Source organism: Pimephales promelas, chromosome 5 (genome assembly GCF_988280905.1).
Source record: "Pimephales promelas chromosome 5, fPimPro1.hap1.1, whole genome shotgun sequence".
In the NCBI taxonomy this organism is placed as follows: Eukaryota; Metazoa; Chordata; class Actinopteri; order Cypriniformes; family Leuciscidae; genus Pimephales; species Pimephales promelas.
Genome location: NC_142773.1, coordinates 35,966,937 through 35,994,452, shown reverse-complemented (window position 1 = coordinate 35,994,452; position 27,516 = coordinate 35,966,937). Strand labels below are relative to the sequence as shown.

The 27,516-nt window shown below is 37.1% G+C and overlaps 2 protein-coding genes across 2 annotated transcripts; one reads left to right on the top strand and one right to left on the bottom strand.

Annotated features, from left to right (window-relative positions):
- Positions 1–21,396, top strand: gng12a (guanine nucleotide binding protein (G protein), gamma 12a). The gene is made up of 3 exons (XM_039677631.2): positions 1–238; positions 19,027–19,135; positions 20,180–21,396. Exons 2-3 carry the CDS (start codon positions 19,031–19,033, stop codon positions 20,303–20,305), a joined length of 231 nt encoding a protein of 76 aa, XP_039533565.1. The 5' UTR covers positions 1–238; positions 19,027–19,030; the 3' UTR covers positions 20,306–21,396.
- A 2,563-nt stretch (positions 21,397–23,959) lies between these two features.
- On the bottom strand, positions 23,960–26,300 carry gadd45aa (growth arrest and DNA damage inducible alpha a). The gene is made up of 4 exons (XM_039678065.2): positions 26,144–26,300; positions 25,529–25,630; positions 25,226–25,445; positions 23,960–24,703 (listed from the first exon to the last, which is right to left on the bottom strand). The coding sequence occupies exons 1-4, from the start codon at positions 26,182–26,184 to the stop codon at positions 24,590–24,592; spliced, it is 477 nt and encodes a 158-aa protein (XP_039533999.1). The 5' UTR covers positions 26,185–26,300; the 3' UTR covers positions 23,960–24,589.
- Positions 26,301–27,516: the final 1,216 nt, after the last annotated feature.

Sequence of the window (27,516 nt, the reverse complement as noted above, 5' to 3'; positions counted from 1 at the left end):
CTGTGATTGGTCAGCGTAGGTGGAAGTGCTACAAACGGTGTCATTCACAAAGTAACAAGAATACATTTACAATAGTGATAAAGAATGCACTTAACTTTGAAATAGTATTGAGATCCTTTTCCTTGGCATTTTCCCCCCTCACACGGACCTTTTGAAGTTTACGTGAAACACATCTGGGGGTCGTATTTTCCCTTTCTTCACTGATTTATCTGGACTCACGCTTGAGATTTTTTTAAAGGTAAGAGTAAAACTGTCGACGGCGGATGAGTGTGTAACTGATTTAATTTACTTGTATTTCATATGTAACACGATATGTGGCAACGCTATTGCTTATTTTTTTGGTCTATAAATATGTGTGTGTCGAAAAAAGAAAGTTGTCGCTTGGTAATCCTTTAAATTAGGCTGTACCAAGTTGTGAAGCAGATAACAAACAGACGATTCAACAGGTAGCCTATTAACGTTAGTCACTGTGAATACAGATAGTTTGGCAGCTGTTTATTTACGGATTAATAAATCAAACTCATTATCTACAAAGTTAAAGTTGAATGAATGCCTAGTATCCACCCTTTGGTATGCGAGGGAAATTCCTCAATTTGAATCATTGTTTTTGTAGGCCATAATTATCATGGTATGGTTGTTTTAAGATTATAATACACTAACATACACCAGAAATAATTGTAAGTCTTTCTCAGATTCTATGAAACTGCCTCAGATCAAACTACAAGGAAACCTTTCTTCACAGTCAGAGCAAAGTTTTCAAACTGGGGGTCCGCGGGGTCCCTCGGGGGTGCTGCAAGAGAGTGCTGGGAGTCTGTGCAAGTTTGGATAAAAACAATTTAAACATCAAATATTTAGTGCTTTTATTTCAAAATTGATTAAAAATGTTGATTTAAATAACTTAATAATACAACAATAAAAAAAAACAATAACCCCCCCCCCCAAAAAAAAAAATAAAAATAAAATAAAATAAAAAAAATAATAGGCTACATTTAATTGTACAGTACCATAGTCAGTAGAAAACAAATTAAGTAACAGAAACTAAATATTTTACACATTTGTAATATATGCATTTTATAAATTGGGTCTTATATGAAAATGTATAGCTATTTTAAATTTTAGAATTGGGGACCCTTGAATGAGAATGAGGATATTTTTGGGTGAGTGGCATTTAAAAAAATGGAAACTCCTGCCATATGTGATGTGCTGCTCATTAAATCCAGGCTAAGAAACTTGTCCAGTATGTTTAAACCCCTAGTTTGCCCCTCTGAAGGGGTTTGCAAGCATGACTACACTGTTAATGACCCAGAATCCATTTGAGCCCTTCATTTCTCTCTTTCATCAAACACTTATCAAGGACTGTCCTACTGAGTCCTTGAGAAATGAAACAGTCTGATGTTACCTGCTCAATAGACACATCCATGTTGTCTTCATAAGGAGGAGAGCGCCTTAAATCTAGTCTGATCTCATTTGAAATCGGACTCATGGCCTGGAGGATGTCACTGAACTCCCATACACACAACTAAATCAGATTCAGGTTTCTGTTTATTATACTTTGCTCAAAAACATATTTTTTTTACACCCCACCATGGTGTTTGTGTCTGTCAAGGTCCAAAATTGCCAATGAAGAAAACCTATAAAAGCAGACCATATGACTCAAGTGCTATATTCCAATTCTAAGAGCCATATGATGTTTGTGATGAAAACACTGTAGCTTTCCAGTCAGCAACATGTCATTGACATCCAACTTGAAATCATCTAACGTGGTTCTCATGTTTCTGGTGACCAAATTGTATTGATGTCAAATCTCATATACATAAAAATAAGGATATGAGCCTTCTTTAATCATGGGTTCTCTCAAGATGTCTCTTTTGGTTATGCCACAAAGAACACTGAGTATGGTGTAAAACTCCTTTTCACTTTTCCGAATGAACCTATGGAGAATCAGCCTTCTGGATCTCTAAATTCATGTCCTGATTTGATTTAAGCTTGATAGATGTGGTGGACTAGCCTGACTTCTTTATACTCATATTCAAGAGAGAATATGAGTCTGAAACTCCTCCGTTGGGCTTTGATTATGAGGCGTGTCGTAACCGAACCAGGAAAAAAAAACCCCTCTGCACTCATAGTCGGTAGGATAGTCGGTAGACATACAGCCAATCAGAGCAACGCAGTAAGTCAACTCCTTTGCATAGCGCAGTTTTCTAATACAGAACGTAGCCTAACTTTATTTATTTTAGAAGTTAAATAACGAGTGTTGCTTCTTTTACTTACTTCTCCATGAGTGCAACCAAAGGAGAAACCACAATGACCACAGGCTGTTCATTACGTCACATCTTCTTAGCGACCATCAGAGCCAGCCGATAAGTTACACTTTTCTCGAATCATGTAGGAAGGACGCCAAAAATATCTTTCCGATTGACAAATCCCTTGATTGCAGTTCTCTGTTTGTCTATTAAAATTAATGCGCTGTCGATTTATTTTACAAAAGACGCGACAGTGGAATCTATACATCTCAATTCTCCAGCTGCAGTCATCTTTGACAAGCGCTCTTTGATAACGTGATGATTACGTCCCTACAGATGATCTGTCCATCATCGTATAAAGCCCGCCCTGGCAATTTGACTGGCCCGATCATTTTTTGCCTGATCATAATTACTCATCAATGGAGCGAGTCCAGACCGAACTTCCCGACCAAAAAAATGTTGTGGGCGGAGTTCGGGCTGGCATCCAAGCTAGTGGTGGACACCATCCTCCCGAGTCACTGAGCTACTCACCCTATCTCTAAGGGATCGTCCAGCCACCCTGTGGAGAAAGCTCATTTCGGCCGCCTGTATCCGGGATCTTGTCCTTTCAGTCATGACCATAGGTGAAAGTAGGAACTTAGATTGACCGGTAAATCTAGAGCTTTGCCTTACGGCTCAGCTCCTTCTTTACCACAACAGACCGGTACATCGACCACATTACAGCAGAAGCTGCACTGATCCGTCTATCAAACTCCCATTTCATCCTTCCCTCACTCGTGAACAAAACCCCAAGATACTTAAACTCCTCCACTTGAGGAAGGATCTCTCCACCAACCTAAAGTGGGCAAGCTAAGCTACCCTTTTCCAACTGAGGACCATGGCCTTGGGTTTGGAGGTGCTGATTCTCATCCCAGCCCTCATCCTCATCCCTTCACACTTGGTTGCAAACCGTCCCAGTGCATGCTGAAGGTCCCGGTCTGAAGGGGCCAACACAACAACATCATCCGCAAAGAGCAGAGACGAAATCATTTGGTCCCCAAACCTGACACCCTCCGGCCCCTGGCTGCGCCAAGAAATTCTGTCCATAAAAATTATGAACAGAACCGGTGACAAAGGGCAGCCCTGCCGGAGTCCAACATGCACCGGGAACAAGTCTGAAATACTGCCGGCAATAGACCTTATTCAGAGCAGCTTCATGACAAGTATGAAAGTGAGGCTGTGAGGGATAGATGTACCGTGTTTCCAATGGCATCCTCTGTAAAAAGCTGAATAAAGCTCCTAGATTACTTACAATTTTCCACAGCTTATATTGTCGGGAGTTTTTTGTCAACTAAAATTTCTTGGAAAGATATTTTCCAGTGTTTCATGAGCAGAACAAAACGAAAACACATTAAATGACAGTACAGCCAATTGAAGAGATGCATGTATATCCCTCACAGCCTCGCTTTAACTCTCATTAAAAATCAAAGATGGCGCTGCCGTGAATAAGGCGTATGCGAAAAGCTCATGTGGACTGGTTGGGCAAACTCCCATGAACCCTCCAGCATCCTGTAGAGCAGGGGTGGGCAAAGTTTTTGGCTCAAGGGCCACACTGGGTTTTAAAATTTGACAGAGGGCCGGCCCAAAGGCAGATTATATCAGCAAATTTACGTGGATCACGTAATTTACGTGGTATATTAATTTATATGCTATAGATATCCCCATTTAGCTTTGTTATATTTTGGGGTTATTTTTTTATTTAATTTTATATTTATTTTAATTGTATATATATTTATATTCTTTTTAAATATTGTTTATCCTTCCACGGCCTGGACGAAAACCGCACTGTTCCTCTTGAATCTGAGGTTCCACTATTGGCCGTATTCTCCTCTCCAGTACCCCGGCATAGACTTTCCCAGGAAGGCTGAGAAGTGTGACCCCCCTGTAGTTTAAAACGCACCCTCCGGTCCCCCTTCTCGTGATCAATCTCTTGTGAATAAAAAAAAAATACAGACACACAATCCTTTTACTTCCCTTTGAGATGTGGTGGCTGTTAGCGTTGCAGTGATTAACCACAGCACTGTCTCTATGTTCATGTGCTGTTAGTCAGAGGAAAGTTACTGGAAACCGAGCTCTGCCAGAACCAAATGTTGTACCTTTGCTTTCATTACACATGAATCATCACTATTGGGTGGATTCTGGCAATACAATTACATTGCATGTGCATGACCCAATCTACAAAAGTTCTTTTGTTTTTGAAATTCAAAACAATCAAGAACTATGTTTTACTACTTCCTTAGACCCGCCAGCTCTCAAATATTTGGCTACAATATGTCTTTTAAGACTTTCAAAACCTGCCAACACTGGTGTTTTTCCATTACATTCCCATTAACTTAGTTTCCCTTTCTGTTTAGTTCTTGGTTATTATATATTCACTGTTACTGCTGTTTTAGGCTGTAAGACTAAGATAAAAAAAAGTTGTCTGCAAAGTATTGTGACTTTTATCCAATGTTCGTAATTGTTGCAATAGTCCTTTCTCAATTTTAATTGAGAAACTTGATTGTTGCACCATTCTGGTTTCCCAGAAGCCACATTGAGATAAGTTATGTCACCACCACTCTCACCTTACAGTTTGACGCACTGTAGAAAAAAATAAGGAAAGATCTGAATATCATGTCCAAAAGTCTTTCTGAAGATGTTTTTGAATCTGGACATAGTTTGTAGTCTTCTGTAATAGCATGTGGTAGTGTTGTAGTCAACTAAATTATTTTTTTTGTTAATAAAACACAATAAAATATAAACATTATGTGACAAAAAGTTTGAAAATTATAAATGTTTCAGTTGAAGTACTAAATTAGTCAAACTAAAGCTGCTATAAAAATAAAGCTAAATAAAAATGACAAAAGCACATAAAATTACTACAATTGAGCTGAAAATAGTATATAAATTATACTAAAATTACACTGGCACATGATCTCTATGGGCTGGCTATATAATGCTGTGATCAGACTATATGTTTAATTTGGTGGTATGAGTTTGAGTCGTGGCCTTCCCGGGTGATGTGGGTTTGTCAGTTTGTGTCATACACCGATTTCTCACTCTATTTCGCAGTGAAACGTCTGCCAAGATCTGGCTCATGCAGTCACTTTCATTCTCTGATACCATTATCAAGAAATGTAAAGCGCATGACTTCAGAACGGCACACTAAATCAAAAGACTTTACTTTGGAAGATTAAAGTTATGCAATAGCATTACAAGATCATGTCATTTTAGTCAATAGTTTCCTAGTTCTCATGTCAAACGTGAAAACGTTATTAATTTATCATTATTCATGTTTTTTTGTTATTATGTTAGTCATTTGTAATGTATTATGAACATGTATTTTTTTTCCTAAATGGAAAATTGGAACATTTGTACTGTTAAAGGGATAGTAAACTTTTAAATACATTTTTGGTGTGTTTTAACTTACCTCAAGGGCATCCAAGATGTAGGTGTCTTTGTTTCCACAGTAGTTTAAATTTTGATATTTTTTGGTCAAACCGTTCTTGTCTATCAGTCAAATAATGGAGGTCTATGGTCACCACCTCAAAGAGCATACACAGAGAAGTCCAAATTAAACATGATTTAATGACTCGCAGACCGAAGCGCCCGTGCCGTCAGGTCGTTGGATGTGGCTGTGATTACAAGAGGTAAAAACGATATAAATACTGTTCATTTTCTCACACAAACTGCTCGTTTCGTGTCTTAGACCATCAATGTGTACTTACATTTACGAGTCATTAAATCATGTTTAATTTGGACTTCTCTGTGTATGCTCTTTGAGGTGGTGACCATAGACTTCCATTATATGACTGACAGACAAGAACGGTTTGACCTAAAAATATCAAAATTGAAAATACTGCGGAAACAAAGACACCTACATCTTGGATGCCCTTGAGGTAAGCTAAACATACCAAAAATTCATTTCAAAGTGAACTATCCCTTTAAATTGAAAGGTTTCAGATTGTCTGCTAAAGCCGTAGTCTACATAGGCTACTAGGATGCCATCTGCTGGTTATGGATATCTGGCAGGGATTTATATATTCAAATTTTGGCCTGTAGCCACCAAGATATTTGTTTTGGCAGCTATAACCCTGCACTACAATTTGTCTCCAAAAGGTGGCGTTAGTGGATCACACTTCATTCTGCACTCTTGATTTTGTGGATGAAATCCATTGAGGCCATAGTTTAAAATAGATGCTGCCTTTTGACACAGTTCTCCATTGTAGAGTTTGGTAGGGGTCAGACCCATGGCGAGACATAGCATATAAACACCCATTAACACTGACAGATGGTCAGAAAGATACGTCCCCTTTTAACTTGACCAAGAACAGTTGGTCAAAGTTTACTTTTCCTTGCTGTCTGACACCAACATTAAGAGTGATTAATACAGAGTAACTCTGAGGTTTCATATTTGTTCATTAACTACAACTGTTCAAAACTAGTCCTTAATCGTTTTTTTTTCTTCATCCACTAATCAGTACAAAAGAACAGGATTTTACCATAAATGGAGACCTTATAACAGATGTGTCAGAGATATCAACACAAGGTTGTGTTACTCAGTAACTTGGTCTTATCCTTTTTGAGGTGCTGCTTTATTTGGTAGTGACCGTTTATCTTTATATAGTGGCATAAAAATGTTGTCACTGCATTTGACATTTGTGGAATTTAACAGCAACCGCTTTAAATGCTTAAAGGAGTAGTTCACTTAAAAAAAAAAAAAAAACTTTTGCTGATAATTTACTCACCCCTATGTCATCCAAGATGTCCATGTCATTCTTTCTTCAGTCGAAAAGAAATTAAGGTTTTTGATGAAAACATTCCAGGATTTTTCTCTATATAATGGACTTCAATGGGAACCAAACGATTCAAGGTCCAAATGACAGTTTCAGTGCAAACTGAAAACTGTTCAAAGGGCTTTAAACGATTTCAGACGATGAATAAGGGTCTTATCAAGCGAAACGATCGCTCATTTAAAAAAAATTTTTTTTTTAATTTTATAAACTCAAATGGTCACCTTGCTCTGTTCTGTGATGCGTGACTCTTCTGTTTGAACTCGTTCATCAAATCTTTTTTCGTGTCATTTGGTTCATTCAACGAACGAAATGAACGAGTTGACTCGGGAAAAGATTTGTTCATTTTGATGCACGAGTTCGAACAGGAGAGTCACGAACGCACATCACAGAACAGAGCAAGGAGACCATTTGAGCTTATAAAACTTTTTTTTTTTTTTTAAATGAGCGATCGCTTCACTTAATAAGGCCCTTATTCATCGTCTGAAATCGTTTAAAGCCCTTTGAACAGTTTGCACTGAAAGTGTCTTTTGGACCTTGAACCGTTTGGTTCCCATTGAAGTCCATTATATGGAGAGAAATCCTGGAACCTTAATTTCTTTTCGACTGAGGAAAGAAAGACATGGATATCTTGGATGACATGGGGGTGAGTAAATTATCAGCAAAAGTTTTTTTTAAAGTGAACTACTCCAATTAATAGATTTCTCAATTGTCTTTTCTGGATGGGAGTCATAAAGAACTCAATGATTCTGGTTAAATCCTCTTTAAATGCATGCATTTACATTCTGGGAATATTGTTTCCTCTGAAATCTGGCAAAATTATCTTCCTGTTGGGAAGGTGGCAAGAGCATGTTTTCCTCCCGAGATTAGAGATGGGCAAGACCCAAGAAAGTGGCTCCCATGAGGCAACCGATGAATGGAAGCCATTGATCCAGCAAGGTGTTTCGTGCTGTAAAACGAGAAAGTTGCCATTGCTGTGAGCAGCCACAGGTGATTGTGATGAGGAAACAAAGCTCTGTGAGAGTCCAAGGGGAAGTTCACTGTCAGGGGGAACAAAGCAGGGATTATGAGAAGTTTGGGAAGCTTCCTCAAAGACGTGAGGTTGGGCTGTTGGGGGACTTGTGAAGGGAGTTTTGTGAGAGGTTCTGTGTGGGAGAAGCTCACACCAGAGTTGGCAGTAGGGCCCCAAAGTGTTTTGTCCCACTGTTCTTCTTTGGGGAGAATGGAGTGTGCAGGTGGCATGCTGCGATACAAGTGTCCTCTATGTTCGGAAAACCATCTCACTTACTCTTCCTGCTTTGTGAGCCCCAAGTGGACTTTATGTTAGAACTGAAGCTAGTCTTCGTTTTAGATTCAAAGGCTTTTGATAACCAGGAAGAAGGGTGACAAGGAAAACAAACCTATCATTGACAAGGATGTCTGTTTTTTTCCCCAGGGAATGTCCTGGGTTCTCATGTTTAACAGATATGTCTTAAAGGGTTAGTTCACCCAAAAATGAAAATTAAGTCATTAATTACTCACCCCCATGCTGTACCAACCCCGTAAGACCTTCGTTCGTCTTCGGAACACAAATGAAGATATTTTTGATTAAATTTGAGAGCTGTATAACTACCACATTGGCTCCTAAAGGACTGCCTCTTGACGGCCCAGAAAGTCAATGAAGAAAATGTTTAAATATCCCAAGTGACTACCGTGGCTCAACTATATGTTTATCAAGCGACGCGAATACTTTTTGTGCGAAAAAACAAACAAAAATAACGAGTTTATTCGACTATTTCTTTTCTTCCTTGTAGGCCAGAACGAGACTTCCTTAGATTTCCACGACGCATGCGCGAGAATTGCGATCTGAAGTAGTGTAAGCTGGTGTAAGCAGATCGCAATTCTCGCGCATGCGTCGTGGAAATCTAAGGAAGTCTCGTTCTGGCCTACAAGGAAGAAAAGAAATAGTCGAATAAACTCGTTATTTTTGTTTGTTTTTTCGCACAAAAAGTATTCGCGTCGCTTGATAAACATATAGTTGAGCCACGGTAGTCACTTGGGATATTTAAACATTTTCTTCATTGACTTTCTGGGCCGTCAAGAGGCAGTCCCTTAGGAGCCAATGTGGTAGTTATACAGCTCTCAAATTTAATCAAAAATATCTTCATTTGTGTTCCGAAGACGAACGAAGGTCTTACTGGGTTGGTACAGCATGGGGGTGAGTAATTAATGACTTAATTTTCATTTTTGGGTGAACTAACCCTTTAAACTTGTCCCGTCTAAAAATGGGAAATCCTGTAGGGAAAAACTGGGACACAGCAGACATTTAGCATGCGTTTTATATCCTGTCAGAACTCTCTCTAGCCTAGTGTAAGGGAATCATTCATATTGTGTGAGTTTCGAGGAACTCCTTTCACATTGTAAGTAATGTTTGTCATCTATTCCTATCAAATTACAAAAGTTTTCTTGTCATGCCACTTACTGGACATTTTTGGTACTACATTCCACACCATTGATTTTCACTATAGAAACACTTTCTTTTTCCTCTTCTCTGAAGTCTCTTTCCGTGTGTTTTCTTCTCCCGCAGTCACATGCTCCATGTGCATTTGTCCTTGACTAACTCTGCTTACCTGGAACCAAAGTATGTTTCGGCCACATTCTTTTTCCCTTAATCATACAAGGCATAAAATGATAGTAACCTTTTGAGTCTTGCCTGAATCCAGATCAGAAGGTCACATGTGCAATTAATATATCGGGTCAAACTGTTTGATAAATTCTAGAGATCCCTGACATGACCTTTTCTAAGTTTTTGCCGGTCAGGTCAGGTGCACCTTTGTGTCATCATGTTCTGAGCTTCTGCCATGGTCTTAAATATTTAAACGCCACACAATTCTGATTCTGAGAGACATGAGCCACTGTCTTCTGTGCCTCTCGTCTCCTCTTCAGTCACACATATCTTATACAAATTTTGGTTTTGAAAATTTTACAAATGTTAAAGGAGTAGTTCACTTTTGAAAACTTTTGCTGATCATTTACTCACACCCATGTCATCCAAGATATCTATGTCATTCATTCTTTCTTCAGTCGAAAAGAAATTAAGGTTTTTGATGAAAACATTCCAGGATTTTTCTCCATATAATGGACTTCAATGGGAACCAAACGGTTCAAGGTCCAAAAGACAGTTTCAGTGCAAACTGCAAACTGTTCAAAGGGCTTTAAACAATTCCAGACGATGATGAATAAGGGTCTTATCAAGCGAAACGATCGCTCATTTAACAAATAAATAACAAAGTTTAAGTTTTATTAGCTCAAATGCTCGCCTTGCTCTGTTCTGTGATGAACTCTGTTCTGAATGATCAAAATGAACGAATCATTTTTTTTTCCTAATTTATTTTTATTTATATTTATATTTATTTATTCATTATGGTTCATTATTTTAATGTTGCTCACATTCGTTTATAAGTGTTCAGCAAATTTTAATGGAACAAAATTCAGTCATTTAAATCGCAATCTTTGAGATTGGAAAGTTTGCACGAAGGCAATAGATTTCCCCATGCATATTTTTCATCAGGTTCAGTTGGTCATACACATTTTTTTTTCTCTTAAAATGTATGGCACCTTTGTGGCTTAACACAACTAAACAAACCATGCAATAATTTTCCACCTCAAAAAACAAGAAACAAACCAAAACAAGAAATCGCAACTTTGTTTTGCAAGTGCAACCACGTTATTAGTAGTTGCGACCTAATATCTCACAAAGGAGATGTTGTTTCTCATAACTCTGATTTTATTTTTCATAATTTGTTCTTCATTTCTCAAAATTACTTACTCCAAGATGGAAATGGGCTTCCAGAACGAACCCTTAACCCTAAGTAATACGACTTAAATTTATCAAAACATGTTGAGGACAGATGTGGACATTAAAAAAGATAATATTTGGACTTCCCATAAAAAATCCCATTAATTTGCACTGAAGGACGGTCCGCAGTTTGGTAATTTTGGGATCAGAATATCATATAGACACCTTTTTTAATTGGGCCTGTAAACATCCACCCAGAATACCCTTGGAACATCTCAGTATTATAGCAGTGGCACCACTCCAATTTTCAGAAAATAGTTTAAGTAAACAATTGTATTTATGAGATCCTGTCACGCAGTTGTTTCCCCCCCATACTTAAACCTGACAATCCTGTAGGCTTTATTCCATTAGTGAAAACCTTTGATGCTGTGAAGCCATGTGAGCAATATATCAGGTGTCATCATGTGCTGGTGAGTTCATAGAAATGAACTTTGATCCCTTGATGACACATCCATTCATGTGACATGCAGAAACTCTGGAGGCGTTCGTGTGTGTGGAATTCTTTCCTTTTTTGTAAAGGAAGGGAGGCCGGCTCGACAGGGTTACATTTTAACCGTAGTATGCATTGTCTTTTTATCAGAATGTATATTTTTTACTTTCTAAGTATTATCACTTTACTGTACGAAAGTGAAGGTTAGTGTACTTTTTGGTAGAGGCCTAGGTTCATGTGTATTTTTTTTTTTAAATGGTTTATGCAAATATATGCAAAACATACCTTGCACGTCAGCCTCTTTTGGTCCCAATTAATTTCCCATTTCAAGTCTTAGCTTGTTTTGTGCGTTCAGAAGCTGCTCTATCTTGCACACTGCATTGATGTTCCTCTTCATTCCCCATGTTCTCTGCATGGTCTTTATGGAAATATTTGACATTTCACACACAACTCTCCTGTAAGCTACACCGTTCAGATATCTAGATTTGTAGAGTCACGAGAGCACTGTTGTGACTGGGGCGTTACTCATTAATTGTGTTTGATATGATTTGGGACAAACTCTTAACCTCAAGTATTACATTTTAGCTAGTAACCTGCAAAATATTACTTCAAATTATTTACCTACTTTTTTTACCTAAATTATTTTCCTAGTGACTATAAAATGTGCAAAAATTCCATATGCTCTCAGGACTCAGATTAAAATCTCAAATTCAACAGTAATTTAAAAATGTTTATTTTTTATCTTCTTTAGTGGAAGTTGAGGATTTTGTGTGCGTTCATTTGCGGTTTAGTCTGATATCATCATTTGAGATGGCTCAACTTGCACCAATAAATGAATTAATTTTAAGCAATTGTCATTTGATTTTTTTTCATTACAGGAAATTCTGTAGCAAAATTGCAGCAACAAACAAACAAAAATATCAAAAATCTCATTCAAAAATATATTTTTTTGTTTTCCACAGAACAAAAAGTCACAGGTTTGGTTGGTCTGTAAATAATTTTTTGACCCATTTAAGATTATCTTATTAAAGATCACTTGTTTTCCATAATCTCACAGCAAGTTTTTCTTTCTCTCGTTCTACATTTCTGCTTGTTTTCTTGTCTCAATTTTCCTATAGTGGAGCCCCTCTGCACAAAGCTTCCCTGTAAAAACCCAAACCAATCTCTGCTGTGTGACATTACAGTGTTTTCCCTGTTATTGGGCCATCCAGCATATTAACTGGGCGGAGCCGAGCGCAGACCTTTGGCCTCGGATAGCGATATATAATCTGATGCACTCATACACAGTGGAGCTGCCAGTGACCAGGGCTTCATAAAGACTGCTTTGTTTTAGGGCTGTAGTCTAAACGCAGAGCTCTGTTGGGGTGAGTTTGTTGTTCGAAGTTGAATAGTTGTGCATTTCTCAGCTGCTGAGATGAATGGGAGCATTTAGAGGAGGGTGGCAGGCAGAGAACACAATGGACGGGAGTTTTATTGCACCTCTGTTGCACCAGCATATTTGGCAGCATGCCCATACAATACACGCACAACCTCTCGTTCACAGCTGCATCTCTCTCTCGTTCTCATGTAATTCCCTCTTAAACCACATAGAAAGAACAAAAATACGATTCTTTCACTTTCCAACTGTTCCCTCCCCCAGAATTGTCCTGGGTTGCTTGACTTTGGGAACTACCTCTGCACCAGTTCATCCCCTCACGACAAAGCTATTTGTTTTCCAATGGGTGAAACCTTTACACACAGCTCCTGGTTATCAGGCCCACACACAAGCTGACGTAGATGAGACATTATCTCCGAGAGCTGGTGTTTGTTTAGGCCCCAGGTGTTGACTGATAATGGCCCATTATGTAGCCCTGCCCCTGTGTTGTTCAGTGTGTTGGCTCTTCCCTTTTTTTTTTGAGGATTTATTCTTATATTCCCATCTGCTGGGAGTCATTGCACAGTGGCTATTTTTGATTTAGTCATCAATACTGCATGATGCTTGGGCAAGTGCATGACATCACCTTTGTGCTTTACACTGCTGGTTGCTAATCAGATTATAGTTGTTAAATACTAAAGCAAACTGGCCACAGATTGTGCTGCAAGGCTTTTAATGGTTTATGACTTTTTTTTTTTGTCTATAAACTCCCAATTAAGTTAGCAGAGTTCCTTGTTTTTTCTTTAAACCAGGAATGAACATACAGTACTTTGGAACATATTGTACATATGTTGATATATGTATTAATTTATCGGAATCAGTCATTTAATATAATGAGTTCATGCTCATTTTTCAGATTATTTTTTTGTTGTCATCTAATGCTCACTTAAAGTTAAGCTTTAAAAACATTTATACTTTTAAAAATAATACTTAGGAAAATCCTGTAGTAACAAACTTAACATATGTGATAGGAAAATAATGTTACAAAATATTTCTATTCGAAATTAATGCTGTTCTTTTGAACTTTATATTCATTAAAGAATGCACACACACACATGCACACAATATATATCACATTTTAAAATAATAGTTATATTAACCTGTAATAACGATTGATCGCATCCAAAATAAAAGTTTGTGTTTACATGATATATGCGTGTTGTGTATAATTATTTAGTATATATAAATACTAACACATGCATGTATATATTTAAGAAAAATGTGTTCTTAATATATCAAATATTTATATTTATACATAATTTTAATTATATATAAATGTATATAAAGTATATACATGCAAATATTTCTTAAATATATACATGCATGTGTGTGTGTATTTATATATACAAAATAATTATACACACCACACACACACACATATATTACGTAAACACAAACTTTTATTTTGGATGCGATTAATCGTTGCCCATCCCTAGTAATAATATTTTACTGTATAGTTTAGTGTATTTTTGATCAAGAAAATTCAGCATCAAAAACATTAAAACGTCTTACCGACCCAAAAGCATAGTGCATTTAGACCAAAAACAAACAGATTTTTGATAAGCTATTTATCAGTTATTGGCCGTATAGCATAAAAATAATTGAGCTTATTGTTATTGGTCAGAATTTTACTCCATATATCCATATCTTATATGAAAAGAGTTACAATTTAAGGCAAAATTCTGTCTAACTACTCAAAACTGTCTCGTTCTGGACACATTCTAAATTCTGCTGCACTGAATGTTTATTAGATATGTGCACACTTTTATTCCTCAGTAGAGTTCTGAGTGATTTCTCTCTGTAGTGTACTTTTTTGATAGATGTGGTTATGGAAATTTGTCTAGGCTGTTGCAATCTGTAGAATAACTTTTTTGGCTTCTGTTTGTCAGTGCATGCAGATCTCTGTTTCTATAGAACTGGACCCTGGGGGTTAACAGACTGCTTTCTGTAGAAGTGACCTCTACCCTACCTAAGAACATTTCCGTAAAGTTGTTTGGAGATCCTGGAGAAAAAGAGATAGGCTGGCTATCTTTAGATCTCTCAGCCTGTCAATCATTCATCATGAAATGACCATTTCATAGTGTAAAACCCCGATGGCACAGATGTTCTCCAGATCGGAGCCGGATTAGTACCCCCAGGGAGGGACCCCTGGGCACTGAAGCTCAAGGGGCCCCCTCCCTTACCTGACAACCACACCACGATAAATAATATAGTGACAACCAGCAAAGGCAGCTGACCTTCACACCACCAGACCCACTCCACGCACACACACACTAACTTATACAACTACAGTTGTGTTATTAAATCACTGTCGAAATAAAGTAAATCTGCAGAGTTTTGCATTCCAAGGCATGTAAAGGGAACATTGACACAGAGAAGAAAGAGTTAAAGTTTGTATCTGTGATTGTGGGTGACGTCACTTGTGTTTGAAGCGAGATCCCGAGCCAAACAAACAAAGTTAGTTCGCCTTTCCCTCCCTCCCGTTTCGTTTATCATGACGCAAACGCAACTCGCACACTAAATCCCTACAATCTAAAATTCACTCTGTCCAGCATGTCGCCTACGTTAGCTAGAGCTACCCAAGTTTAACGAGCAGCAAGTGGATTGTTAGCAAAGATTGTGATCATGTATTTATGTTTAGGCCTTTTTGGGCCTGAAATCGCTGATACAAACTTTAAAACTCCTCATGTGTTCGGTCTCACGACAGGTACATATTGAGTGTGAAACTGTGGTTCAGTGCATGCAGGAAACTGAACAAATCATTCAAACTGATTCGAGAACCGATTTAGACAATTCTGCCAACTTGTTTGATCTCTTGTTTTTGAACAGAATCTTTTGCAAACAACTTTTTTTTTTTTAATTCTGATTGGATAATTATCAAGAGCGAGACCAAGCGTTGTATATATTATATTTATGTAGTGAAAAAAACAAAAAACAAAAATTCTGGTCACGGAGGGCCCCTCCTTGCGCAAGGGCCCCTGGGTAGATTGCCCGTATGGTAGATCCGGCCCTGCTCCAGATGCAGATTTGTTATAACTCGTTACTCACTCTGCTCAGCGGGTCTTTTCTTTTTTTAAGGAAACATAGCATGTGTATTTGCAAATAGTGACAGTTCATAGCTTTCGTATTGTGACGTACGTCTAGAAAACGAAAAATAATAAATTTTGTTGGGAACTTTGCATTTGTTGTTGATTGGACAGAGGCAGATTTTGAACGCTAGCTTACAGTGAATTGTAAGAAAGGGGCGGGGTTTATGCGTACGAAACATGGTACGAGAATGATTGGAGAAGTCGGTTACGCTTCCTTTTACAGTAGCGTAACCTTACAGTGTACTAGAAAGTACTGGCTAATATAAGGTAAGTATATGGAACAGGGGTAGGTTTAGGGGTAGGTTCAGGGTTAGTACTAGTTATTACCAGTGTTGGTTGTATCTAATTACTTAGTAATTAGTTACTGTAATTTAATTACTTTTCCCTTGAAAATGTAAAGTAAGGGATTACTCTTAATTTATCTGTAATTTAATTACAGTTACTTCTGATGTAATTTAGGTAAATAGCTACTGTGTATAGATCAATCCGATCTCACAGCGATTCGTATGCATTTTATGAGGTGTCTAAATATTACGACCGCACTCGTGAAAATTCGTATGAATTATTGTAAAATATGTATGAAAAAAAATGTGAAATGTCATGAGATCAGACATAGAACAGTAGTGGGTTTAACATCAAAATGTATTGTCTGATGCTAAAAAGTATGTTTTTATAATGTAACCTTCTCCACCTTGGTCTGTTTAAGGATAGTTCATGCAATTTTATAGTATTTATTTCAAAGAATTAAAACAGATTCATGTCTATCCTTGTATTATTCAGCTGGTTGAGATTGATATGGGATTTGTAAAGTAATTAGTAAGTAATTAAATACTTTTTAGAGAGAGTAATTAGTACAGTAATCTAATTACACTGTTGAAGAGGTAATTAGTAACTAGTAATTAATTACTTTTTTAGAGTAACTTACCCAACACTGGTTATTACCCAGTAATTGTTGTTACTAAAATAAGTACATAGTATTTACGTGGGTAACTGGACTGTAAAAGGAAGCGTTATACATCACCAGAGAGATGTCAGTCATTTCACAGGAAAATCAAATTATGACATTTTGGTAATTTTGTCAAATTTTTTTTAAATGGTATCATTTAAGATTTTTTTGAAAATCTTTTAATTGCATGCCAGCTTTAAGACATCTAAGGGCCTCTTGTTTAAGAAGCCTTAAACGTTTGCAAATAATGCAGCCAAAAGTCTTTCAAACTTTGTTAGATCATTTCAGCCCTGCTTTTTTTGTTCTCGAAATGTAGAATTAACTTAATTCAATGCATAATTGATATTTATGACGTTGTTGTAATATTTGTATATTAAATTGCAGTTGGGCATTTCTCTTATATCTGTTTGCACACTAATTAATATTTTTGTGTTTCATACAATGTTTTTTTTTTTTTTTTTTGCATATTGAATTAGCATGTTTAATGCATACAACCCGCGCTTACCTACAATTCTTTAGCTGCCTTCAGGTGATGCAAGTCTAAATGTGCTGAATAGTCACAATATTACATGCTGAGTGAGAATGAGTTGCATTTTTACAGTGTGTTGATCAGGGCATGCTGGTGTCACCGGGAGATCACGTGACTAAGTGAGCATTTTGCAGGAACAGCTGATAACATCTGCTGAATAAACTGTGTAGTGGCAGCTGTTGATGACCTCAGGGCTAATAGGTCACCACTCAGACAGGGACATGTTTTGTGCTCTCCAAAAGTGTACCACCCGGATAAGCAGAACATAGTCATCAGCACCTTTTCTGTGACTCAGACAAAGAAACACGCTTATCTGTGCTGCAGATTGTGTCGTGCAGTGTATACTTTGTTCTCTTCCGTAACTATATTTAGCCTAAACTTTCCAGTATTTTATTTACATCATAATAAAGGATTTCTCAATGTTCCTCTCTGACTTCATGGGTTATACCAATGGTAAACCTTGTTAGCCATATAGACATTAACTGGAAAAGCTATGATTTCTCATATAAAGTGTTCAGTTGTTGGAGACACAATCTGTCGACCGGGCTAGATGTTCTGGAGGAGCATTTGTGATTATGTAAGCTTTCCCGATAGAGAGCACTGTAACACTGTTCCGGTTTTGTAAGCGTGTGACATCATGCCACTGTCAAACTTCCTCAAGCCAGGTAAAGTAGGACATGTCCCAAATGAAAAAAAAAAAAAAAAAAAACGTTTTTATGGACTAGTAACCTAAAACTCCAGACTGTTTCTGCAATGTTTCCTCTTCCTTTACCCAGAAGTCAGTGAAAATGAACCTTTTGTATTTTGAGTGACAATAGACCACCTCATTGTGCTTCACTTGTGGAAGTATTCCAGTCTTTAGGGAATGCAGGAAACTGGAAACCCGTTTTATGTAAGACATTACAGGAACTTTTGAATTATTTATTTAATTATGCTGGTTAAATTCACCTGACCTGATTACAGATGCATTCCTTCTTTTTGCATTTAAAATTGACTGAGAACAGAATGCAGATATATAATTTTAATAAACTGAAATAATCTTAAGATTTCCTCTGATTTGTTTTTTATTTTTCATGGTTAACATTAACTTGTTGACATCTTAACATCATGACCAACCCCTGCTTTGCATGAAGAAGCTGTTCTTTCATTTGTACTGTTAAAAGATTCTAGCCTTTCAGGTTAGAGTTGAATGAGAGGTATACTACGTATTTCAAAATGAAAGCAAGGAATGACAGAAATGCATAACAGAACTGACATTATAATGAATTCAATAGCCACTAAAAGCTCAGGGAATAAATACTAGTTTTCCACAGAACAAGCACTTGAATACTTTCTGAGAAGGTTTTGACATTTTATCTGCAGAGAATTAAGTGTCCATTGAGTTTCTGTCAGTATCTATTGCATATTGAGTTGTGTGGGTAAGGGCAGAGGGCAGTGAATAATACGGACTCCAATGGTGAACTGATGACACTACAGTCAGATGTTTTTATATTAGGAAGACTGTTTTCGTTTGCATCCATTTTGTGCTTTTATATTGTGAAATTGCTCTAGATTTCATTTGTTACAATATGGGTGTTGATTTGACAAGTTTGGAGGAAGGATTTGTTAATGCGATGTTGTCATGACTTTCTGCATCAGTTGTGCTCTCTGACACTGGCTTATGACAAAATATGAGTGTTTTATGACATCTGTTCTGTAACTGCACGTTTTGTGTGTTTTATTGCAGTTACATGGTTTCAAAAATGTCCTCTAAAATGGCGGGCTCAAACAACCTGACACATGCTAGAAGGATGGTCCAGCAACTGAAAGTCGAGGCCAGTATTGAGAGGATAAAGGTATGTTTTGTTGGGAATTAACCTTCTGATGCTGGTGCCTGGTGTCACATTACTGTGAACAGATCTTTAAAGACGTTTTATTTACCACCATGGATGCCTTTGAGCCTTTCCCAAGATGAACATCCTCTTTTTGAGTTTACTGTCCAAAACTGCAAATACATCTGTCTACTCTACTGAGCACCATGCATATAAAGATATTTTAATTTAATATTATGCATTATTATTTAAAAAAAAAGTTTGCTGCCAAATTGATTAATCGCGATTAATCACATCTTACATAAGTTTGTTTATATAATATATGTGTGTATATATTACTAAGTGTGTGTTATATATATATATATATATATATATATATATATGAAGAGTTCAGATGCAAAAGCCTCTAAGTGCCATTTGAAATTTTCTCTCTCTCTCTCTCTCTCTCTCTCTCTCTCTCTCTCTCTATATATATATATATATATATATATATATAATACAGTATGAAGTCATTCTGGTCATCTTTCATCTTTTTCAGCATGGCAAAAAGTGCGCATCTGAAATGTATCAGCTGAAGCAAATACATTATTTATCGCTTTAAAATATCGGCCAAATTTTCTTCAAAATATCAGGCCGATAACAATAACATAAAAAATGAACATATATCGGCCAATAATATGGTAGCCGATTTATAATTGATAATAATCAGAAATGTTGCTTGAGCATCAAATCATCATATTAGAATGATTTCTGTAGGATCATGTGACACTGAAGACTGGAGTAATGATGCTGAAAATTTAGCTTTGAACACAGGAATACATTACATTACAACAATTATTTTAAATTGTAATAATATTTCATATTATAACTGTTTTAACTGTATTTTTGACTTCTTTCCGAAGCATAAAAAAACCTTGCGAGCCCAAACTTTTGAACGGAAGTATAAATACTTGGTTTGAAGTAAAAATAAACCATAAGATATAGTTTCTTTGTGATTTAATGATTCATGCACTATATGGTTAAACAAATATAAAAAAGATTCGTCACATTCTGACTTGTCTCATCCAGGTATCCAAGGCCTCTGCTGATCTCATGCGTTACTGTGGAGAAAACGCCAAATACGACCCCCTGCTCATGGGCATCCCTGCCTCAGAAAACCCCTTCAAGGACAGAAAGCCCTGCACTATATTGTAGTGTACGCTCGTCTTATTTAATTACTCCTACTCAACTTTGCCTTAAGTCCAGCTCTAGCTCCTTAGTATAACTTTGTGCCATGTCTTAACTATATTTTAGCTCTTACAGTATTTATTACTGTAAATAAACTCCAATCACTACTAATTAGTTGCCATTTTGGTTGCCTGTTTGGGCCAAACTGAAGTCATTCCAGGAAATAACATCTAAACTGCTTGAATTATGTGATTTAATTTCCTCTTTCCACCGAATGGTGCCTTTAGTTACACTTTTTAAAGATATCGTCATTACATTATTATATAAAGAGCTTGCAGATACACTAACTGATGAATGTCTTATAAGTAGACGTGGGTTAAATATTCCTCTTATAGCTTCTATGAATAATGTCATAGCAAAGGGACTGACTAAAATAAGTGGAATTTAAAGATCCATTTTTCGTACGGGATAATGTGTCTGATGTGGCTTCTGCAATCACCAATGGTCAAGTGCATAGTAAGTAATATAGTAAGTGATATCACATCACACAAATACTTACATTATACCACTATAATGTGCAAAGCCATTAGAGAAAAGATATAAGAGTGGTTTATGAGAAACAAGAGCACCTTCAAACATGTGCCTTACATTTTTCAAAGCAATCCTTACTTATTGATGTGTACGACTGAAAAGATGAGACTTTTCTGTTGCTTTAGATTTAAAGTGCCTTTTCCTTCTGTTTTAAACGTTTCTTTCCTCTGTCAAGCCACAATTTTGAAACAAAAGACCACTATTGTTTGATCTTGTCTATGAATCGAATGGGTTTCTTTCCAAACAGGGAAGCCATGAAACATTACTTTAACATTCACACTTTGAATTGGCTGAGCAACCATGTATCGATGCGGCAATGTTTGTGTTATTTTAGAGACATCAGAAGTTATGCAGTATTTGAGATTTGAGACCAAATCCCTGTGACCTCAGTATCTCTGTGAAGAAAATAGTTTCTTTTTTTTTCTTCTAATTTCTGTATTTTTTGCAAGCCTTCATAACATAAGTGCTATACATACTGTACCTTGAAAGAAAGATTTTATTAAAAATTGTGAAATAGTAAAACAAAATGCATCACATATGTGTGTTCTTGCAGAGTCTTAAAGGGATGGTTGACTTTGAAATTAATTTTTGCTGTGTTTTAGCTTTGTTTCCACATTAGTTTCAATTTTGATATTTTTAGGTCAAACCGTTCTTGTCTATCAGTCATATAATGGAGGTTTATGGTCACCACCTCAAAGAGCATGCACAGAGAAGTCCAAATTAAACATGATTTAATGACTCGTAAATAAGTACACATTGATGGCCTAAGACACGAAACGAGTGGTTTGTGTGAGAAAACGAACAGCATTTATATAGGTTTTACCTCTTGTACTACAGCCACAAAGCGCCCTCGCCCTCGGATCACTTGGATGTGGCCGTGGTTAAAAGACGTAAAAATTATATAAATGCTGTTCATTTTCACACAAACTGCTCGTTTCGTGTCTTAGGCCATCAATGTGTACTTACATTTATGAGTCATTAAATCATGTTTAATTTGGACTTCTCTGTGCATGCTCTTTGAGGTGGTGACCATAGACCTCCATTATATGACTGACAGACAAGAACAAGAAAAATATCAAAATTGAAAATACTGCTGAAACAAAGAAACCTACATCTTGGATTCCCTTGAGGTAAGCTGAAACATACCAAAAATTAATGTCAAAGTGAACTATCCATTTAATGTTTAAACCATTTTTACTATATTAGTCTATCATTTGAAAATTTAGAATGAGGGGCCGTTTAGACGACACCGTTTTCAACTAAAAACAGACACGTTTTTATGCATTTTTGCTTTTCATTTACACAGTCATTCATTTTAAAGCATCTCTTTCGAAAACGATACCGTTATCGTCGTCGTGTGAACTACAAAAATGTGAATTTGTGAAAATGGTGACGTGCATGTGCGTCACATGTTCAGGTGCATTAATGTTTCTTAACTATGCGAAATTACCATTTACTGACCTAGCATAAATAATACAGCGATTTTAATAGTTTTCACAGATCCGTGTGAATGGGAATCATTTTGACTACGCTTTCATCTGTGCACGAATAACACAAAGGATGAAATTTTTCATTTTTAGTACATTGTTGTTGTGTAAACGTTCCCTGAAAGTGAATGGTAACTCCATCCATTTTTTTTATAGTATGGAAAACAGCTCGGACATTCTGCTAAATATCTGTATTTGTGTTTCAAAGAAAGAAAGATGGGAGAATTATCCCTTTATTGTACACAAATACATTTTTACATTTAAATTTATTTATTTAGCTGACGCTTTTATCCAAAGCGACTTAAAATTGCTATAAATGTCAGAGGTCGCACGCCTGTGGAGCAACTAGGGGTTAAGTGTCTTGCTCAGGGACATTGGTGTCTCACAGTGGATTCGAACCTGGGCCGCTCACACCAAAGGCATGTGTCTTATCCACATTTTTTAAAGTAAATACTTTATTCTTGATAATGTTTAAAATTCATCTTAGCCATCAGAGATGTGACAGAAATGATTGTTAGTAAAGGATAGTTAATGTGACGTGTGCTGTGTTATTCTGAGCTCAAGGAGTGGTGGTGCAGTGATGTAAGTTGTGACAAAACAGCTCTTATATCACCTGCGTTCTAAAAATAATCCTGTTCGTGACGACAAAAAACAAGGCGCATTCATTATTGAAGTTGAGAGACTAGCTGACTTTTGACCAGGATTGCTTGGTTCTACTATTTGCATAGACATATTTAGCATGTAAGCTGTCTTTGAGAAATGCTATTTTGTCCTTGAGCAGTGGCGGTTCTACTTTGAATTACACCCAGGGTGAGACCCCCTTCGAGCGCCCCCCTGAAAAAAAATACTTTGCATATTATAGGCTACTGTAAAAACTCATAATTAAAGTTGATTTTAGTTGATCATTATGAAAAGTATTAAATAATATAGAATATAGTGACCAAAATGATCACAGAATCTTGTTCAAAAAGCCTAATACACAGTGAAATCAATTCACCAAGTTAACCTTGAGCAAATACGTCCTTTTCTGATGTCACATGACAGGGGTTTACCTGCCTTGCATTTGCCTTGCGTCAGTCAAACCTTATTTCATAACCTTTGTGTAGGAAGTGGTGGGTTACACAACTGATTTACTGGTATGTGATGTCTGGAAACCTGACCCAATATGTGCCAGTCATGTGATCACAACCACACCTTGGGGCACCTCTAGAGACACTTCCGTTCTCCAGAAGGGCTTGCTTGTGTAATGTCTTGCGTACTTGCTACACAGTGACTGACTTTTGGCCTACATAGTATCAGTTTGCCACACATAGCACAATTAAGAGCAAACTGATTTATGACAGCAAGTTTAACCTTGACGTGAGCAAGCGATACAGTAAGCTGAACCTGAGCAATTCATTTCAGCTGAAAGAGGAATCTGATGAATAGACGCAGTGGTCACGCGGACAAAAGAAAGGCTTGGATGGCTTTTGTCGGACTGTAACAGGGAGTCACGAAGGCCACCGAGTCCAGCGTGACCCCGCTGATCCCCACTGGTGTTGTCGGGTCAATTCTACTAGTCCAGAAACCTCCATCAGAGAGAGTAACCCACATGACTACCACATTGTGTTCAAAAATACTTTTATTGCAACACAAAATTCATGTTTGCATATAATAGTATAAAAAGTTTTTACATAAATACTTCTTTAAATTAATAGAATAGAAATAATTTAAAGACCACAAAAGAACAATTAACTTATGTACAAAAAAAGAGCCCAAAACGGGATGCTGTGAATGCATAGTTTTCATCTCAGTGGTTTAGAAGCAAGTTCCTTTTTAAAAATGATTTATTCTCAAACATTAATAAACAAGTACTCATGGTATACTATTCAAAACCGATGGCAAAGATACAAACAGGCCAGCCTCTTTGAAAAATAGTGCTTCGTGTTGCTCTGAGAAATATTTCATCCTGTAATTTAACTGAAGTGCTTTGACACCCCACCTATAAACTATCTCACAAGATACTCAGGTGCTCACTTCCATTCACAATCAGCTTCATGTGACGTCCTTAAAAAGTCCCACAAACAAAGCCAAAAATCGCTGAATCATCTCAGATTGCAAAAAGGTGCTCCTCCTCCAGTTTATACTAAAGGTCAGTCCCTTGTTTCGCCGGTCTGGGAAATCAGTCCTTTTTGCGACTATCTTTTTTATTAGATATTTTATCCATGTTTTCCCCTCTTGGTTTTAGTTGTCCTCATCGTTCTGGAAGGTTGATAATGGGCACCCATTGATCCATACAGCGACTCTCTCTGCAGAAGTGGTTCACTTTTCCCAGAGCTGGGTTTTTCCATGTGGATGCATGTGGAACCTGTGAACATTAGAAGAAGAGATGGGATTACAATCTGTTTGTATCACCTGCTGTGGTTGTCCTTTGCAGTTCTTCTGAGCACAGTCTATGATTTAAAATATTTTTTGTGTGTGAAACATAACAATTTCCACCACAGCCACCCTGCTCTCTGCTTTTTAGTATTGGCCAATAATGAATCTGACCCCTTGACCTCCCGAAACAAATCCCGTGAAAAGTGAAGTGAAAGTGAAGTCAAGCTGCAATAGAGGACAATTCAAAAGACTAGTGATTTTTGGAGTATGCAAATCTTATTGAATGCTTCCTATGGAGTCTTTTGAGGGAATATAAGAATGATGAATACCGAGGCAGCTGTTCATTTGATTTCAAAATAAAATGCAAATAGAAACCTGAAACATTAAGTCAAGACACTCCTATTTGCATATGAATGAGTACAGAGCAGGATGTTTCTGTGGACGTCATGCAGTGGCAGTTACACCTGGACATGTCCTGACAAGTAACGTAAAAACTAAAAAAATCACTTACAGTGACCAGAATGCAGTGCAAATCCATCTGCTCGCTCCCGTGCATGCCCGCGCCCCCGAGGATGTGCGCGAGGCGGCGCGTGTTGTTCACGCGCAGGATGTTGATGTCGTTTTCGCAGCAGAAAGCCTGAATGAGAGTGAAGTGAATCTGGAGAGCCACATCTTTCACATCATCGTCGTCGTCAGTGGCCAGGATGCACAACACCACGTTATCGGGATCACTGAACAGAAGAGTTGAGATTTTAGTTATTTAGTCTATCTATACTTGGAAAAACAGCAACATTGAAAAAGCCTCTAAACTTACACATTGAGTGACTTTGCAGCCTCGTACACCCCAACTGTAACAGATCCCTGCGGTAATGCGGAGCGCAGGACCTCCTCTAGAGCTTTAATCACAGAATCCATCCTGTAAAACAACATTTGGATACATTAATACGACTTTAGTAAAGTCGAGACGATTGAACATTTGTACCTGACAACAGCTCGTGCATCGGTTGCACTGAGAGACTGCGGCGGTTGAAAAGTGAAAACTAATAATTCGAGTATATAGTAGTTTGATCGAGTAATTTGCAGATATTTTTCATATACAAGCAGATAAAATATCAGCAAAAATAATTTAGCAAAATTTTAAAGATCTACAAAATCCGGCACATCACAAGCGAAAAGCCTCGTGAGACTCGAGTCTCGTGAGCCGAGTCTCGTGCCGCTGATTGACAGTTCACCCGTCCCGGTAACGTTACATGTGTTTGAGATGTATCTTTCTGTAATATGTTACAGAAAGAACATATCTTGTTCTTCATAATGCTCATTTCACATAGTGATGTTTATTTATAAGGCCTTATTCAATTATTGGTAAAATTACTATAATAATGTTATATGTCCGAATTGCCAAATAAATGTTAATATAAATAAATTTTACCTTTCAACCGAGTAATCTCCATTAAGTTCCTCAAAAGTCATGTTGCACGTAAAATCCAGCACGGACTTGAATAAATTTCCTTTAGAAATCCACACGAGTTCTCGTTGGTCTTCTGTCTCTGGCTGTCACCGGTTAAATCTGACGTTGTGAGTGTTGGCGTTGCATTTAATTTTCCTGAGAGCTGTAATGAGTGAGAGCAGTAATAATCCTTATTGGACACATGCAAATCAAAGATCAGCAAAATCCACTTTGATTGGCTGTTGCTTCTATACTTACAAAAGTCGACCATTCTCATTCGTCCGTCTAAGATATCAAGGCGTGGCCAGTCAATGTTGGGTGACGTTGTTTTTCACCTTGTTGGAAATCGTTGCAGGGACCATATACTGTAAAAGGCAGTGACATGTCAGGGCAAAGACAAGCAGGGGAATTACCCAACCGATATCCAACCACAATAAGTAAAAATGATGTAACATGTCAAATAGATAATACAATAATTAACAAGTTTCAAAATAAATAATGCAATTGCACATAAATTCATTAACACTCTCCGTGCATTTTATAAGAAGCACATTAGAAACACACTTAAAAGTGACGCACAAATATAAGTAACCACACAAGACACTAAAATGATCTTAGTTAAGGTGACCAACAGTCCTGTTTTCCCAGGACATGTCCTGTTTTCACTTCCTGTCCTGGCTGTTTTTTTTTTTTTTTATAAAAAGAAGAAAATGTCCTGGTTTTCAAAAAAAAAAAAAAAACTGCTGGGAAAGATCAGCTCTACAGCAAAATATAGATTGGCAAACAATGAGGATGAGGAAGAAAAACAGGATAAAGAGGAAGAAAACTAAAGATATAAATATATTTTGTTAGTTTTGTAAGTTTGTGAGAGCTATTTTTGTTCAATTTGGAGGTATTTCTTTTAGTTGTTTAAATATTTATTTTTCTAATACAGAAGAGACATTATTTCTATCATTATTTTTGAAACCTGTCATAATAAAACATGTTGAGTAACCTCTGAGAAGCCAATCTGAATTTGTGTCTTGTAATATAACCATTTTCTATCCATACATACAGAGGAGGCATAGCTTAGGCTACTTTAAATGTATTGAAATTAATAAGGCATCTTTGAGTAAACTTCGAGTATCATTTGAGTATCTGTTTCCCGGGCCGAGTGTCCTGGTTTTTGGTAATCAAAATATGGTCACCCTAATCTTAGTGGATCAACAGTATGAGCATTTCCGAACTTTTCAGTAGTTCTTATAGTTAAGTTTTGATAATGATTATGTGAGCCAATGCCATGCAATCCTTGCTGTTTACCGGTGTGATCTCTAACCCAACAGTGACACCTTGAGGACAAATCAACACATTGCTCC

What these genes read in the sequence shown, in the direction of transcription:
- gng12a (XM_039677631.2), top strand. Translation starts at nt 19,031, where the DNA reads ATGGTTTCAAAAATGTCCTCTAAAATGGCGGGCTCAAACAACCTGACA. An exon ending in CCAGTATTGAGAGGATAAAG is followed by an intron (nt 19,136 to 20,179) that starts GTATGTTTTGTT and finishes TGTCTCATCCAG; the next exon opens with GTATCCAAGGCCTCTGCTGA.
- gadd45aa (XM_039678065.2), bottom strand. Translation starts at nt 26,184, where the DNA reads ATGACTTTTGAGGAACTTAATGGAGATTACTCGGTTGAAAG. An exon ending in GGAGATTACTCGGTTGAAAG is followed by an intron (nt 25,631 to 26,143) that starts GTAAAATTTATT and finishes GTTGTTTTACAG; the next exon opens with GATGGATTCTGTGATTAAAG. An exon ending in TGCACTGCATTCTGGTCACT is followed by an intron (nt 24,704 to 25,225) that starts GTAAGTGATTTT and finishes TAATGTTCACAG; the next exon opens with GTTCCACATGCATCCACATG.